Source organism: Buteo buteo, chromosome 9, assembly GCF_964188355.1.
Source record: "Buteo buteo chromosome 9, bButBut1.hap1.1, whole genome shotgun sequence".
Classification (NCBI taxonomy): domain Eukaryota; kingdom Metazoa; phylum Chordata; class Aves; order Accipitriformes; family Accipitridae; genus Buteo; species Buteo buteo.
Genome location: NC_134179.1, coordinates 7194881 through 7212793, shown reverse-complemented (window position 1 = coordinate 7212793; position 17913 = coordinate 7194881). Strand labels below are relative to the sequence as shown.

General features: G+C 58.7%; 1 protein-coding gene across 2 annotated transcripts in view; it reads right to left on the bottom strand.

Annotated features, from left to right (window-relative positions):
* DSCAML1 (DS cell adhesion molecule like 1) overlaps positions 1–10799 on the bottom strand; it is a 113546-nt gene extending 102747 nt beyond the window's left edge. For both annotated transcript variants that reach the window (XM_075035137.1, XM_075035138.1), the window contains exons 1-2: positions 10682–10799; positions 1820–2137 (exon numbers count right to left, since the gene is read on the bottom strand). In XM_075035137.1, coding sequence (XP_074891238.1) covers positions 1820–2137; positions 10682–10724 — 361 coding nt within the window. In that variant the 5' untranslated portion in view covers positions 10725–10799. The remainder of the gene's footprint in view (positions 1–1819; positions 2138–10681) is intronic.
* Positions 10800–17913: the final 7114 nt, after the last annotated feature.

Below are 17913 nucleotides of genomic sequence, written 5' to 3'. Positions count from 1 at the left end.
AGCAGCCCTCACACAGGGGCACCAGCGGCTGCCCCAGCAGCTCTGCCCTGCACCAGCTGCCACTGGGGCTTCTGGCTTTTGGCTGCCTCTGGGAATAATTCCCACAAAGATAATGTGCCATGAAAGCCAGGACTCAGCTCTGCTGCTGGCTTGCCATGATCCCAAGGAAGTCTTCAGCATGTGGGAGAAGAGCGAAGCAAAGGTCACCCGCCTGGCAGGAAGGCAAGGACCAAGACAAGCTTTCTCCCCTGCAGCGCATCCGGAGCACCAACTCTCTGGAGAGCCAGTGTTGCCATCCTTGCTGCTCAACCCCAGGGCACCCACAGCCCCCAGCACCATCGCCTTTGCAACCCCTGCAGAACTCTGCAGTTGCAAGCCACATTGAGCCCAGGGTCACCAGCACCAGAGGGGCCATGATCGTCCACTTGGAAGCACAAGCCATCCCCGCGACGGTAATTGCCTGCTGCAGAGCACAGAGCCAGCCGCGGTGCTGCAGCGCGGAACGCGGTGCCACACAGGACACGGCCACGTCACCCCACGCCAAGGGGCCGCTTGCCCTGATGTGCCCTGGGGTGCTGGCAGGCACCAGCTGGCCACGGCCCTCGCCGCTGCCCGGCTGCCCCATGGGAAGCCCAGCCTGTGGTGCCCAGCACGAGGAGGGCAACAGCTCCACGCTGCACGTCTGCCTTTACTACACTCCATCTGTCGCCGTCCCTCCTCCACCGAGCTGTGGTTTATAGGTAACCTGATAGTGCTGGTAAATAATTCACTCTGCGGAAGGGGGTTAATACCAATTTACTCTGCAGTACAAGGTATTAAAATAAAAAACCCTGTAGTCACTTCTGTCATGTTCCCTCTGCTAGCCCCGCTTTTAATAGGTTACATAATGAAGCCATTCCTGGGCTATTAGCCCTCCTCAGCCTGGTCAATAATTTACTATAATGGCTTTTGGAATCAGCTCTTTGCCATATTCCTCCTTTTTTCTTTGCTTAATAAGCTTTGGCATGCTGGGGCTGGATGCTACAGTGGGAACAGACAGGCTCGAGGAGGGTTGAGGGACACAGTGGGGGTCTCCCTGCTACGGACACACATGGTCCAGCTCCTCCTGCAGCTGTGAAAAGCCCTCACGCGTGCTTGGGTGTGACAATATCGGTTCAAAGGCAGAGGACCTCTCCTGCCGCAAGGCCACAACTGCACCATGGCATCCAGGCACTCGCTGGAGACCCCCAAGCTGCACATCCCTTCCCTGCTGGTCACCCCGATCCTCCCCCAGCCAATAATCAGCCCGAGTTTGAGCCAGCTCGTAGCTGGGGCAGGATGCCGTTTTGCAAACGTGTATTAGCAGGCCTGCTTACCCAGCACCCTGCCCTTCTCCCTGCCCTCCGTCCATGCAGCATTGATCAATCCCCTCGCAAGAGTCCAATGCAGCAGCCCTGGTTCCGTGCTCTGCTCCCGGGGCGGGCAGCTGCAGCGCTCGCCTTGCGGCAGGGCTGCCAGTGCAGCCCAAGGTGCAGGCAGAGCGGCATAGCACGGCAGCCCTCACGAGGCAGCAGGCACTTGGTCCCACTGCTCCACGCAGGATGGTGATGATCCCAGTTGGCAGTGGGACTGCCTGCTCCCATCCCCATCCAAAACAGCCTGGCTTCACGGGTAGGACAGCGGTGCTGCTGTCCCAACGTTGGCATGCTGCCGGTCAGCAGTGTTACTGGCCCACACCAGGGAGACAGAGGTGAGCAGGGCGTGCTCACCAGGCCAACTGGCAGGCCACGGAGAAGATCAGCACCTTGTCCAAACCCCAGCACCCACAGAGAGCTCCTACCTGCTTTAACACGGATATTTGGGCTCCTGATTTTGCCAGCCGAGTTCTCCGCGGTGCAGAAGTAGTCGTTGTCGTGGATAAAGCTATTGAAGGCTGATGGCGAGAAGGGATAGAGCTGCAAAGTCCCATTGGCATGGACATGCCGGATGTGGGGCACATCGTAGATGTCATCACCTGTAGCCAGGTACCACCGAAGGACGGCGCTGGGTGACCCTGCTGCCGGGCAGGGGATCACCACCCCCACTGTGCTGGAGAAGGTGACCTGCTGGATAGAGTCGTTCACAAAGTAGAGGCTGGTTCCAACATCTTCAGTGTGTGCTGTGGAGGAAGCAGAGGCCACAATAGCAGGGGGTTACTGCAGAAATCACCAGTCCCCACTAGCACAGTGAGCATCCCCCAGCACAGCTGCCCCGAGCCCAGCCCCTGGCCCCCACGCGTGGCAGAGCAGGGGAGCGGAGGACTGTCAGTGCCTGGGCTGGAAGCATAAAGGCCACCTTCACAGGCCAGTGCTCTTGCTGGCAGCATGGATCAGGGATCACAGGCACCTAAGCAGGACAAGTAGGGGCTGTGCAAGCAAGGAAGGGTACCCAGGGTATCCCCCCCCAAGGCTTCCCCGGGTGGCCGTAGGCACCTAGGTGGCTCTGAGCACGTGGTCCGACCACGCCTCGGTGCCCACGGGCCTGAGGACACCCATGTGCAACACTGACAACAAAGCAAGCACTGCAAACCACCACCGTCTCTCCTCCAAACCCCGACGTCCCCCAGCCCGGAGCAGCCAGGAGCCAGCCAGCACCCCTGTGCCTCATCAGCTCCCCAGCATGGCCCCAGCCAGCCCGCAGCTGCAGCTGCCCATTGGCAATGCCGTCACATCCAGCGCAAGCCTCTCCCAAGCAGGACAGAGATCCTTCCTGTCACCCTACCACTGCCTCCAAACACTGCGGCAGCCCCCAGGAGAGGGGCAGGAAAACGGGGTGCAGTGCTGCTCCCCACTCCCAGAGTCAGAAGGAGGGGAAGCCCAGTCCCACGCAGCCTGGCACGAGGCATCCCTGCACCACCCAAGCGAAGACGGAGACATGCAGGGTTCAAGGGCACAGTCCAAAGCAGATCTTGCAGCCACCCGGATGCCCAGGAGCAGCTTTCCAGGGCACCACAAGTCCTGCAGAGAAGCTCTTCCCTTCTTCAAAACGAGGGAAGGGATCTCTTCCCCCATCTCCTCCAGTCTCTCCTTCCCACTCTCCAGGACCACGAGCTCCCCCTTCTCAACCAAAGCAAGCAAGATTGCCTATAAATAAGGATGAGGAGGCCCCCAGTCACTTAGATCCGTTTTCTTTTTTTAGTCACACTCTTTCCAAGTGGGCGGAAGGACGGGGATATAGAAAGCGGCCCTCGGCGGGTGTATTAATAGCTCTGGCTGAGAACACCGCTCGTGGTGCCGCAGAGCCAATAAGCGGATCACTACCGTACCGCCAGTTCAAAACGAGTCATGGGGGACCCTCCGTGACCTCGATTTCTTAACTTGGGGAGGAGGGCACAGGAGCAGGGGAGAAGGAAAGCCTCATCAGGACAGACAGCCTTGCCTCAGCTCTGAGGGCGAGCGCAGCGCGGGTGCTCGCCTGAGGAAAGGCTGCTTGAGTGTCCCTGGCCACAGCCGCTTGCATCTCCCCACGAAGCTTCCTCCAGTGCCCGGTGGCAGCGAGCACAGGCCTCTCCTGCCTCAGTGTTGTACCACCAGCCCACTCCATGCCGTCCTCGACCAGGTCAAGACAGGAAACCCCGAAACACCTCAGCTCTTCCCAGAGCAGAGTCCCCTCTCCATCCTGCTCCCAGCTGGATGTCCAACCTCATGCCTCTTTCAGCACCCAGGAAATCAGAGGCGAGAGCACCTGGTTCTTGCTCTCCACATACTCTGCACCGAATCGTCACCTAAATGACCCAGTTCCCTCCTTTGCCTGCTTGGAGCCCTGTGGCCCCACATCAGGGGCACTGCACTGCCAGAGCTGCCCAGCAAAGCCATCCATGTGCTGGATTAGCTGACTAGCAAGGTCCAGCACTGCCACCACACAAGACAACAGATTTATAGGTCATGAAAGCATCTCCATACCTCCACACACACCAGCTCCCCATGTCCACACACAGGTAGAAGTAGAGAAAGACATTTATTTTTTCCTCCCTCACTGACAAGCACCCAAAGAGCGATGGACCAGAGGAGTAAAGCGCTCCAGCCCAGCCTCCCATGCAGCAGTGCCAGGCTTTGCAGAGCTACAAGGCCACCGCACGGCCCTGCAGATGTCATTTTGTGACATCTCCAGGCTGGTTTGTCGTCATGAATCAGCATTTCCCTTCATCAGAACAGCACGGTGCTTCTCCCAAATACGTGACAGAGAAAAAGCACATTTGCAGGCAGAGGAAGGAAAACAAAGCACGCACGAGCAGCAGCATGCTCTTTGTGGTAATGCCTGTCACCTGAGCAAAGCAGAAGACGGCCGGAGCCAGGGCACACAGCGTGCCAGGCACGCAGCAAAAGCCACCCTTTGCCCACCCACCGGCTTTGGTCCAGGAACACCCCGCTGTGCTTAGCACCCCATCACCCAGCCAGCTCTGCCCCAGGCTCCATCCAACATCTCCACCCCAGATCCCTGACCACAGTTTGAGAAGGCTCCTGCCGAAAGAGAGATCGGAGAGCATCCGCAGCCTGACAGGGAAATCTCTTCTTCCCAGGCAGCGCCCAGGAAGCTTTAGAGATGGACGGGTGAGGGGCTGGGGCAGAGAGTGGAAAAATACCTCGTAAACAGAGAAATTCAGATTACCCGTAAAGCTTTTTCAGGTCAAAGGGGGAAATGGATTTTTAATAGAAAATGGAAGTTATGGGATTGGCAATAGTTATGTGACAGACGCATAGAGTTAAATCCATATAATCTCCTTTACCATTTAGCATTGAGCACCATCCTAATTCCACGTTTCATAAAACTGTCTCCAAATCACTGAGAGAGATTAAAAATTTAGAAATAGCACTGCAATATTTTTAAACCAGAAATCACTGCTCACATCTGGTCAGATGTGCTGACCCTAACCTAAATATTGAGGGCATTAATTCACATGAACCTGAAAAGAGAAGGCTAGGGGAGCCAAAACAGAACAGCTTCTGCTGGGGAAAATGCAGCAACGCAGGCGCGCAGCACTGACGCTGGAGATCAGTCTGCTGGTAGCTGGAAGCTACATGAAGCCCAGTGCGTAGCCAGGCACCGTCTAGCTTGCTCTGAAAGGCATGTATTTTAAGTTATCAGAGTGCAATCTTCTTAAATTGTAGTAAATTACAACCTAGAGGTATTGAAATATTAATATCTCTATCAGAGCTGGGAGAAGCAAGTCATTTTGCTATCATCCCTTTGGAATATTTACCAGCCTAAATCGCTGGACTTTCCAAACTCCAATACCTTCAGCGGCACGGCCAACCTCGGCACTGCAAAGCGCTGCGCCGTGCAGAAAGCACTCATTTGCTCTAACGAGCGGCTAAGGCAGAGCAGCCGTAAACTAACCCCAGGATCTGTCACCAAGCCACGGATCTCTGGAAGAGGCAGCCAAGATGTAGGTGCGAGTCCTGCACGAGGAGCGGCACAGGCTGACCTCAGCCTGCGTAAGCACAGAAACACCGTCACCTCCCAGGCGAGTGCCCAGCAAGGCAACCCCTCCTCTCCTCCAAACCTCACGGGAAGAGCCCTTCCTTTGCTAGGAAGTGGATCTAGGACTGGTCTGAGACAACAACCAACTTCATGCTAGCGCAATTTAGAGAGCCATTTCCGCTGCGTTAAGGAGCTTGTTCTGTCTGTGGTGCACGTACATCATCTGTGTTGGCACACTACTTGCTCAGCACCCCCAGCCAGTCCCATGCCCACCCAAACCCAGCAAGCCTCTCAAGGCTGAGCAAGGTCTTTTGGACATCAGTAACTGGGTGGAAACCTGACAGAGATGGGAAAAGGTTAAACAAGTTGTGTTTCAAGGGTGTACATGCAATCCTCTGGGCATGGGCAATCCAGTCTGGGCTGACACTGTTCCTCTCAAGGGGTGGCAGAGGCCTGTGACTGCCCGGGTACTTCTTTACAAAAGAGCGGCCACTGGAAGCTTGACCGTTTGCTGTCATTAAGTGTGTTGCTGGCATTCCAAAGGAGGTTTCGCAGAACCTCAGAAAGGGCAGGCGCTAGGCTCGAGTTCACCTTATCCCACTGGCAGCACCTTTCCCAGGGCCTCCCTCTTGGGCCTGGCGGTCTGACCACCCAGGTGCCCAGCCCAGCCCTCCCTCCAAGGCCAGATGAGATGCTGCCGAGGCAGCACCAGAGCAGAGAGCCCACCTGCAGACCAGCCAAGGGACTGTAGGAGCCACTGGGGCTTCTCCAGCCACCAGCTGTAACGGCGGCAGGGATGCCGTGAAGAACAGCAGGCTAATCACCACCTCGCCACTCATTTATTATCCTCATTAAGGGTGCTTGACACCTGCCCTGTTCAAGGAGAAAGTGAACCCAAGCTTGGCACGCACTGCCGGGTGGGAATTACAGGTAGGTGGCAAGTCCTAATCTTTCCTCTCTACCGCTTTAAACTATGACAGTAATTCTATCACATACCACCCGCACATTTGTAATGCTGGAGCAGTCTTTGGCCCGCCCTGGCATGAGCTTCCTTCAAGCCCTCATCTTCAGGACACTTTTAATAGCCTTTCTCCTAATGAATGGAGTGACCTTGGAGCTGACAGAGCAAGAAGTGGCATCTCTGAGCATCACGGAAGGGATGGGGAGAGAGGCAGCGAGACGAGGTGAGAAAGAGGAGGCTGGTACCCTCTCAAGCGGAGCACAAGAGGTGCACGCACCCCGCCAGGAGCGCAGCACGGCCCCACGGGATGCCACCCCCCTGCAGTGGCTTTCCAGCCCAAAGGGTTAAAGCCACAACTCCAGCTGAGTGGCCTCCCCCACGCTGCACCCCTTGGGGATGGGGGGGGGGGGGTGGAAACTGCCACAATGCCGAGCAACAGCCTGGGGCATTCAGCTGGTGCCCAGCACTACGGCAAGTACCTGTCGCAGCACCTTCCGTGCCCTGGCCTTGCATTTCAGCTGCCACAGGAGTCCCACCCTTGTGGCACAGGCCCTCTGGCCCGAGCACCGCGGTCGGTCCCGACTGGCGGCTGCCGTCACCGCGAACTGAAGCGGGAGCAAAGGGGAACGCTGCCTCTGGTGCTCTCCAGGTAAGGGCACCGCTCAAACACGCTGGGAGCGCAAGCCGCCTGCTCCTTAATGCATCTGCACGGAAATTAAGGCCTGAACCACCTCCAGCTATTACAACAGCACCCAAGCTGAGGCTGTAACCCTTGCCTGGAAAAAAAAAAAAAACAACAAACACATCTCCCCCCTGCTTTGCCTGGCCCCTGAACCTCCCCCATCAGCTTGCTGGAGGCATCAGTCTCACCACCCCATCTGCACCAGGGATTGACCCAGAGCTGGACATCCCCCAGCTCCGCACCACCTCCCGAGCCCCCCAACCTGCCCGAGCTCCCCCCAGGGGCCCTCTGCTCTGGGGGGTGAGGAACGAGCGCGGGGACCACAGGCGATGGCCTCTCCCTCCCTTTCCACAGCCCACCTCCACATCTCAGCCCCGCTGAATACAAAGCCTGAGGAGCTGCAGCTGAGTCCTAAGGGACACGTGGTGACATTGCCAAGCCAGGGTGACAGCAAGGTCCCCCCTGGGGAGGCCGGGGCCAAGCCCAGCAGCCTCGAGGGGCGAGCGAGGGGACGCGCCAGAGGCTACACACGCCTGCTGCCGGGCTTCCTCCAGAGCCGCCGGTCCCCGCCGTCCAGCACACCGCAGCCCGCACGCTCGCTTGACAAGGCGGAGATGAGGATTTCCACCATGCGGCCGACAGGTATGAGAAACGAGGGGAAGGGATCAATAGAGCAAGCTCTGAAACCTCACTCACCTTCTCCTTTCCCCCTCTCAGTTGTGCTTACTCCCTTCTCTCAGGGAGAGGAGCCGCCGACACAGCCCTTTCCAAGAGGCAGCAGCTGGGGCCGGCAGCAAGCATTAGCAAGAGTCGGGAAATGGATTTCCTAAATATTTGGTACAGCTCTGCTGGCAGATGATGGCGGCAATATGCAGATTGCATGTGGTGGGGCTTATTTCTTACGGATCTACAAGCAGGGAAAGGGTACCTCACAAAGTCATGGTTATGTAAAAATACGTAGCTGGCTACAATCGAGATTTCAAAGACAAGAAACACTCTGCACCCAAACCTGCCGCCGCAGAAGCCTCCCGGTAAAGCACGCGTTGTAACAACTGCAACAACCGAACACCTTCCTCCTTCGTGCCCTCCTAGGAAGATGCACTTGCTACCAGCCTGCTTATTTGGGTGCGAGATGCCTTCATGCTACCCAAGGCACAGCTCAGAACCTGCGTGCTGCCACGGCAGGAGAATTCCTGCCCCAGAGAAAGGCTTCCAGTTTGATTCTCGCACCCGGCTCATCAGCTGCTTCGAAGAACAAAGCGCTCCCCATCCCTCCACCTTGGGACCATATGGGCAGAGACTGGAGCGGTGTAGTGGAAAGGCACCCTGTGCCACGGCTGCCCAAAGCTAAGCCTACGGCTCCCACACAGCCCCCATCTCCGGGCAGGGCTGCTCGATAGCGCATCCCTGGCGCGAGGCACTCGCGCGAGGCACAGCGTATTCCTCTGGAGAGCAAATGCATCATGAAACGTGAGGCTTGCCTATATCGATTTTCTGGTCCAAAGGCAAGAGCAGCCCTAAACCCACGGCAGGTGCAGGTAAGGGCTCTGGGCAAGTTGCCATCGTGGCTCCTTGTGCTGGGAAATTTTGGCTCTCCGCAGGATAAACAAACACCGGGCATGGCACGGCAAGGAGTTCAGCACTGCAGGCTTCTCCTCCGTGCAGTTAATGAGGTTTCCATGTTTCATTTCAGAGACAAACGAGCGCTGTGCCACACTGGGGGGCCGAGATGGGGATAGATTAAAGAACGCAAGCTGCATAGTTCACTGCACCCAATACAGGAACATAATGTAAATATAATGCCAATATAAATCAGGCGGCAGAGAGATCCAGTAAGAGCACACAGGGAGACGCTTTCCCGGCTCCAAGCCGCTCAATTTTGCCCAGTCTGCTCTTCATCACACCACTCGCCACTCACCTCCCCTCCTCCTCTGCCCGCCTGCTCTCACTCACACTGCCAGACTGTCTTTCTGCTCAACTCCCCATTTGCTTGCCTGCCCACCACCCATTTTTGTGTTTTTTCGAAGCGGGGAAGAAATAAGCTGCTACAGCCCATCGAGGGATTTCTGAACTTCAGCGGTCCCCCGGATCAAATGCTTATTTGCTTTCAGTTTCTACTTGAGCTCTTGTTCTACAGCAGGAACACGTTAAAAGGATGTGCTTCGATGCCCAGAAATATGAAGTATCTGAAAGGTTTATCGTGCATTAAGCAATTCATTTGGTTTTATCCTATTATTCTAATGAAACTTCCTTTGTATTGCTGTCCTCTCTCTGGAACCGTTTCACTTTAACACCTTCCATCACCAGGACTGTTCCATACTGAAGACACCTTCTAGTTCTCAAAAAAGAGAAAATGAGGCCAGGAGGAGTTGTGCTAATGGAGGCTTTTAATTTGCTCTTCTCTGAAGAGATAGCTCTGTGGGAAGAGATCCATTTTCCAAGAAGCTGGGGCTGAAAACACCAAAAGCGCTAAGCCCAGTGCAGCTCTTTATTATTTTGACTGCTGGGGTAGGGGGGGGGGGGAATCGCAGCATCCTCGATGGTTATTTGGTTTTGGTTTTGTTTTTTCCTGTTAGCACAGTAAAAAATGCAAATGTAAGCAAAGCAGACGCTGGCACGTTCGGCTCAGCAGACCCTAAACACAATAGCGATTTTGGGTAAAGCCCCCAAACGCAGCTTTCCTCCAGCTCGAATAAAGCAGCTATTCCATAATTAATAATTGATGGAATAATTGATCATCACCACCACACAACCGGACAGGATGCCCTATTAAACCTCGGTAAATATTTTTCATTGGATCAACATTTGGAGAAAGCGGTAACGTACTAGGTGGCAAGCAAAGTAAGGAGGCAGCTCCGTCCCTTTCTTTCACTTTCCTCCTTCCCTAAAATTTCCCCCTTGCCGTTGTCAAACGTCAAAAAAGGTAATTAGGGCAAATGTCATTTCACGTCCTCCAAGCAGACAATTTTCCAAGAGGTGGGCGCTTCCATCGCCGCATCTGTGAGTCGGGTCATGTGCAAAGAGGCAATTTATTACCGGAACGCAATTAAAAATTCCCACAGATTCGGAAACGGGCAATTCCTTTATGTAACATCGATTGATTGTTGTAACAAACGCGCTGAGATTTAACTACCCGTGTTACGCGAGGCTCCTCGCCTGCCTTTTTTAACTGCATCTATAGCAGAGACTGGGTTTGGAGTGTTCCCTCGATAGATTTGCACAGCGTTCCCTTAATCTCCAACTTTAATTCAATCTCTAAGCTTTGAGGGTGCGTCTCCTCAACACGCTGGTTCCATGGTTCCCCCCCCCCCCCGCCCCCGGTTTTTAGCAAGCCGCTGGGTTCCCCTTGATCCAGCCTGCCGGGAGGGCAGGATGCGATTTGGAAAGCACGGCTGGATTCCTCCCGCCTGACGGGCTCAAGCTTTTTGCTCCAAGCGCTCCGGGAGAGCGGGGACCCGGAGCGCCCGAGCGCCGGCCCCGCCGGGGGATGCTGCGTGCGGCCGCCGGCACCGGGACCCCGCTCCGCCCGGGGCGAGCGCTCCCCCAGCCCCGGGAGTACCCCCGCCCGCCCCTGCCCGCCCGCCCCAGGGCCGACGTACCTTTCCGCAAAGAGTACAGCAGGAAAAAAGTTACCAGCCACATGCCATAAAGAGCAGCGCTGGCCCCGGGCTGCGGCGCAATAGCGGGCGGTGCGGTGCCCCCGGCGTGCCGCGCTCCCGGCCGCCGCGCTGCCAGCCAGGCTGAGGTGCCCAGCGCCGAGCTCGCAGCCGCTCCTCCTCCTCCTCCTCCTCCTCCTCCTCCTCCACCCCCCCTCTCCCGGCGAGTGGCGTCGGGAGGGCGGGCCGGGCTCCCGCGCTCTCCCCGCCCCCGTCGGGCCGCTCCCCGCCGCCGAGGCTGAGCTCTCGGCCGGGCTCCCTCCGGCCCCCGCACCTGGCCGGCTTTTCCCGGGCTGCCCCGCCGGCAGCTCTCCTCCTCGCCGGAGGAGAGAAATGCGGCTTTTGCACCGGCCCGGGCTGCTCCTGCGACAGGGGACACGAGCCCGGTGGGGCCTGGCAGACTTCGCTACCCCCTCATCCCTCCAGCCAGCAAGTAACAAACCAACTCCACTTAATGTTTCGCTTTGGGGTGTACTTATCGAAGGCTTAATTCAAGCCTAGGATCTCACTCCCGGCGACTTAGTCGCACCAAAGCCAATTTGTCTGGACCACTAGAGCGGTTCAGAATGCCTCTTCCGGAAGCGATTATAGCAGGTTTTCTTGGCTTTCCAAAGCAGCCTTTCCAATCCCGATTTGTTGGAAAATAAACAGAAAGAAAGACTGAAGCATTCCGACTTCAAACAAAACGACAACGCATGACAGACCAATTTTGAAAAAAGCACTGTTTAGATTCAGTTGAAAACCCAACCATCATCACCCAGTCAAAGAAGCAGAAAACACAACAGCTCCTCGGCCAGCTTCAGCCTGCACCCATTCACTGCAATTCCTCACGCTTGGGAGGGAGTCCCTTGGAAGAGCCAGGGAGCTCACCCACACTGCCGAGGTGGTACGTGCACAGCGTGGGCGAGCAGTTCCCACTTCACAGAGGGACACAGCTGAAGGATGGGGAGAAGCTGGCAGGGCTAAGGCTCCAGCACACCTGCCCCGCATCCCCCTGCCCCTCCCTACTCCAGGCCACCCACACCAGAGACACCCACGTTTTAGCAATGGGCACCATAAGGCCAGCTGTCACCTAACCCACGTGCACGCACACCTGCCCAGACCTCAGTGCTGAAAAGCCAACAGCAGAGGCAGGAGCAAATGCAGTGCCCGTGCTGCACAGGTTTGACACCACAGCCTTTCCTCCTCCTTCTCCTCCTCCTCCCCCCCCCCTGCCCCGAGGACATGCTTCCCCTTCCTCGGTGCTGCCAAGCTCTGTAGCTCCATCACCACCCCCTACTCAGCCCATTCCCAGGCCACCTCAGCAGCTCTGTCACGGTGCGTGGGTGTCCCCAGCACACAGCCCTCCCACGCATGCACGTGCTCCTCCCCGGCCCCACACCGCCTGCTGCTGCCTCACTCGTACCCCTGGCCGTGCCATCAGCGTCCCGAGAGGCGATGAAGCAGCAGCTGATGCACGCCTGGTGCCCACACATCCCTCTAGGAATCGAGGTGCATTTCAATCACCACCTACATCCGTATACAGATGTTAGCCGATATGTAGTGAGGAAATCGGTATTCGGGCCCATACCCAAGGCAACGAGCGTTCCCAGGCTCTGGGGAGCCCCAGTCACATGCCAGGCATCTGCCCTCTTCCCTCCCCAGCAGCTGCTGCAGGATGGCAGCACAGACCAGGCTGTTGATGGGAATCTTACAGCCGCAAAACCTGCTACAGCATTTTGCTATCCAGCACGCAAGGTGTTGGACTTGGGTGCCATTTCTACCCTCCTATGCCCAGAAGCAAATGAAACGGGCGCACGTGGGCTGGCAGGGCACTTGCTGGCACAGCGCCCGCAGGGCCTCACAGATCTCCACTCGAGGCACATGTGCAGGGGAGCATATTTAGCTCGCCGGTTCCTATTTAGCTCCCTTGGCTGTTTAGCATCTCCAGTGAGTTTCCTCATCATCCCTAGCTCCAAGAGCCAGCCTCTACCCAGAGCGCCAACATCCCCCTGCCAAGAGCTCCTTCCTCCAGGACAGGCCAGCATTTGGCAAGATGGGATGCAGCCCAAGAAGAGACAACAACTAAAGGCTGACAGGGTGAATGACCTGCCCTGGGTCACACTCAGGGAGCCGTGGCAAGTCCTTGAGCTGTCTGTGCCATTCATTACGGCCCTGTTTGTTCCTCCATTGATTGTTCAGCCCAGGCTGTGTGTCAGCCTCCCGCACCCAGGTGCACACGTGGGTCTGGCAGCCAGGTGCTCCCCAGAGCTGGCTCCTGTGAGCCCACACCTGGGATTCAGCTCCTGCCCAGTAGCCACCGTTTAGGGCTGTCAGCCTTCCCATGGCTGAATACATGCAGGAAGCGTTTGTGCATCACCTTTGCACAAGCGTTCAGCCCAGAAAGCTGGTATCCTGCTAACATCCACCCCGTCAGCAGGCTGGTGTGGTGTCACGTGCTTCACACAGCTGTGATCAGGAAGGGCTGAAAGTCATCATGTTAATTATTTGGGCAGCACTGACCTGCCCTTTGACAGCACATAGGAGCCTCCCAGGAAGCAAGGCTAGCACTAACACGCTGGGAGAAGTGTGTCTCACGGAGCCACTGACCTGCTAACAGGGAGCGAGCAACCTGCTGGAGCCAGCAGCAAGCCCAGCTGCACAGCAAGCTCAAGGGTAAAGCTCCTACTAAGGAATTCCTTCCCTGGCCCAAGCTCCACCCGAGACACAGGAGAATTTATAGCAACACGTGCCCGTGTGTGGTTCTGAGCCCCAGCAGGCTTGTCCCTTCGGGAGAAGGGACCCTCCATGCTTCACCGCAGCGGGACACATACAGCAGGGTCTTTCCCACAAAAGACGCGCATCTACCTCTCCCCCAGGGCAAGGGGGGCTGTTGCCACAACGCCTCTAAGCCACCCAGCCTCCTCTAACCTCCCCCTCTCCAGCGATTGTTCCAGCTCTGGGCAGCCTGTACGCTCAGCTCCGGGCTCCCCCGGGCCCCAGAGCTCTGGGGGTCACAGGGATGCCCCGGGCTCACCTGCCCTGTTGGCCAGCCAGGCGCCTTCCCCTAAGGCGAGTTCTTCCACCGATACGCAAAAAAGCCACCCTCCATGCCCGCCCGCAGAGGGTCACTGGGGAAAAAAGGTCCTGACGGGCACCCCTGCAGCCCCCGGGGCCAGCTGCAGGCCAATGCTTTGCCCCATGCCAGGGACGGGGTGCGGTGGAGGGGCGCGGAATGTCCCTCGCCCCAGCGGCCCTCCCGCCGTGGGTCCCCAGCACCGTGCCCTCAGCCGCCCTCCCAGACAAATCCCCCCGGGGAAGGAAGCGGTCATTAAAACAACAGGGCTACTTATCTGGTCCTAGCCGATTTCTACAAAGCGCTTCCCACGCAGGCACCAACTTAGCCTTGCAGCACCCCTCCGGCCAGCAGAGACGGCCTGCTGCGACCCTTCGGCAGCCCCGGCCGAGGCCCAAGCCCGGGCCTCGCCCCGCACGGCCGCCCCCCCGTCAGCCCGCTCCCACCGGCGACCCCGGCGAAGGGAGGAGAGCCGCCCCCCTGCGGCCGCGTGGCGGCCCCGCTCCGTGCCTCAGTTTCCCCAGCCGGCGGAGGGGAGGGAGGCAGGGAGCGGGCGGCTGCCGCGGGAGGACCGACGGCCCGGAGGCGGCGAGGGGCTTGCGGCCGGGCGGAGGGGGCCGGCGGCCCGGCGTGCCTGGAAACGGGATCCCTCCCCGAGCCCCTCGGCTCCCTGGCGCTGCCGCTCCGGAAGGTTCCCCCCCCGCCCCCCGCCCCGTGGCTTGTGAAGGGCGCCGGGTCCCGTCCCCCCCGGGGCCGGACGGGGCTCCCGCCTCGCCGGGAAGCCGCTTTCCAGGGCAGAAGCTTGATTTTTGCTTCCCCCTAGTGTTGGCGCGGCGCGGAGCGGGGAAGCGCGGCCCCGCTTCTCCCGGCGACGGCGGCGGCAGCCTGGCCGCGGTGCCCGGGGCTTGAGGCAGGGCTTGTGCTCCGCTCCCTGGGCGGTAGTTCAGAGGTGAGGGTGCGGGAGGTGCAGCTCAGGCCCGGCGGAGGGAAGCCCCCCTACGAGGAGGGGGTGAGCAGGGTTCCGGTCCTCGCCGGCTCCAGGGCGAGCCTGGAGAGTCACCAGCGGCTCGGCAAAGTTTTAGCAGGGCCAAGGCACCGGCTTCACGAGGACCCTTCTTCGCTTCGCAGCTTCAGCCCGCCACAAAAGCGGCCGCGAGGAGCCGGCCCACCCATTGCCGGGCTCACGCCGCCGAAGCCGAGCTGTGGGGCTGCGTTCACAGGGCATCGCTGCCGCAGGGCTGCTCTGCGGGCCCGGCTTGGCGTGAGCAGGTGTTTTCTGAAAACCACCGCTTTGGGGCACCTGCAACGTGGAAACGAGGGCCGAAATGTTATTTACTTTGGTCGGGGAGATAATTTCAGACCGCGGAACGCTGCTGTTTTGGCAGACGCGTTGCTGTTGATGGATGCGCTGCCTTTTCAGGAGCAGAACAAAGGGAGAACGAGGCGTGTGGCTGGCTCCCTGCCAGCCCAGCCCCGTCTCTCGTGTTGTCAAGTGTTCCTCTTTGGCTCCATTAGTCACCATTTGCTGCTCTCCTGTTTTAACTAATGATGAGGAGACATTTTGCATGCATCCCTGGCATGACGGAGATGGCGGAGCAGTACTGGGGGCCTCCAGGCTGGGCGAGCTGAGCAGCCAGCCTCCCTGACCGCTGCTCCTCCTGTTCCTGCCCCGGTGCCTCATCTCCTCACATTCAGCCATGGATTAAGCACAGAAGCTGGCCGAGCCACAGCCGGTCGGAGCCCCTCTCCCTCGTACCTGTCCGTCCAGGGACTGGCAAAGCAAACAGGGAATAGCCAGTGCCAGGGGGAAGCTGTTCACAACTGGAAGGCTTCCCAGAGGAAAAGGACACTCCAGTTTTCCGCTGTATTACTTAACCAATCCCCTTTGTGTCACCAAAAAGATTTACTTTGAGAAGATTAATGGCTCAAGGGACTGTGAGAGAAATCCTCCAAGATTGCCTGCTTCAGGGGAGAAGGCGAACGTGTCCTCACCGAGGCCGCAGCTCCCAGCTGACCCGCAGGGCCGCGGGTGCAGGGAAAGGACTGTGGGGCTGGAGCTCATCCCATGGGCCACCATCCAATGGAGCCCACAACTCCCCCTGCCCAAGCCCTGGGGAGAGCAGAAGCCTCTCACCAGGGCAGCAGCAGGAGAAAGGCAGCCGAGCGGAGACATGGCAGCCTTTTCCTGTGGTCTTCCCGCTCCCATAACTCCTGGGCTCAACCTCCAAAGCCGAGGACCGTGAAGACACGGAGAGGAGCAGAGAGCCCTGCCTCAGAGGTGGCTCACGCCCGTGTGCCGGCCCGGTGAGCAGGGGCCACTGGCAGCACCGCCGCCCCTGGCCCAGGGAGGCCACATTTACCATGCATCATATACTTTGCTTATGCCTTTCCCCCGGCCCTGGTTCCCCGCCTCCATCCTGGAGGGGCACAGAGCCAGGCTGCTCGCAGTTTAGCTCTGATAATAGCCTGCCTTCCAAATGTCACCCCCGGTGCAAGCCTTGAGGTGCCGGCAGTGCCTCCCGCTCTGCCACCGCACACCCCATCAGCATCCCCGACCCGTGGCATGGCCCCCAAGCCCCAGCCAGGGGTGCAAAGGGCTGCGCAAGCGTGCGTGCACACGCGGGTGTCTGCGAGCCGTGCAGAATAATGCTATTAATGCCATCTGGTGCCGAGACAGAGATCCCCCTGCTCAGGGAGCCAGACATGGCTTTTCGCTCCCCTTAATCTCCTGCCTTCGAGCTGCAGGGGTTCTGTCTGCGGGGCTCTCCGGGGGGCCGGTGCCAGGGGACGCGCACCCTGAAGGGCACGCCTGTGCCCTGAGCCCTGGCACGGCCAGGCGCTGGGGAGGACAGGGAGCCCCAGGAACCCTGGGCCTCAAGGATGTGGGACCCTGCTGAGGACGGGCTCGTCTCGTACACCGGCTGCCTTCCTGGCTGCTGGGCCCTTTAGCTCCTTCTTTAGGGCACCACAACCATGCCACACGCCTTGCCGGTGAGGACCGGGAGGTCGGAGCAGGGGGAGGGCAGGGCCAGCTCTGCTGCGAGCAAACCTTTCGGCTTGTCTATGCTGCTAAACAGGTACTCTTCTCCCTCCACTGAAGGCCTCTGGTTCCCGTTCGAGCTGTGCAAAGCTGCCACGAGGCTTTATTAGTGGGTCAGTGTCAAGTCAAAATTCTATTTCAAAATAATCTCCTTACCATGTTAAATAAGCACCTCCGATTAGACAAATTGCACGGATTTTGTCTAATAACCTTCCCTCAGCTAATCCTATTTCACTGTCAATGTCTGACCTCAATTGAGGCCCAAACAGAGCAGGCGAGCCGGTTTCTCCTCCGCCAGCAGTGCCGGGACGCTCAGGCTTCCAGAACGCAACGCGGTGCACGCCCAAACCCCGCGGGGCTGCAGGTGATGAGGGGAACCAGCCCAAGCTGGGCAAGGACCCTTACCGGCCCCTCACCGGCCCCTCCGCCGCCACTGGCTGGGCCCCCACGGACTCCCCGCTCCCACGGCACTGCTAGCAGAACGGGTGCCCATGCAGGACTGCGGGCATGGAGGAGCGAAGGCTCCTGCCCCGCTGCCCACAGAGCACCACATTCTGCTGGTCCTCACCTGCAGCGTTCCCCACCTGCAGTGTTACCTGGCAAAGCACCCCCCGCATACTGCTGGAGCTGGGAGCGAGCTCCCCACTGCCTCCGTTGCTGCAAGCTCTACTTCTCTGCTTGCTTAGGGTGACCCGATGCACACCTTGAGCCCCAGAGCCTGCAAGGGAAGGGCTCGTGGGTGCTGGGGGGCAGTGGTTTGGGGAGCTGGCAGCAGAGCCATCAGTGGGGCCGCTGCCTGGTCACTAGATGTCTGTGTCTGTCCAACTCACCTGCAGGCAGGCACCGGGAGCAAAGCTCCCTCCTCACTCACTGCCCAATTGCAGGAGAGTTTTCTTCCTTTTTGCTGCCATCTGTATCCGAAGAGGAGAGAGGCAGCGAAACCGAGGAGCTGGATGCACCATCCCAGCCCCGTCCTTGCCCAGGAAGGATGCCCGGATCAAGCACTCCAGAAAGCAGGCATGAAAATGGCCCCCTGCGAACAGCACACACTCGCTTCTGCATCTGACCTGGCCTGCAGCC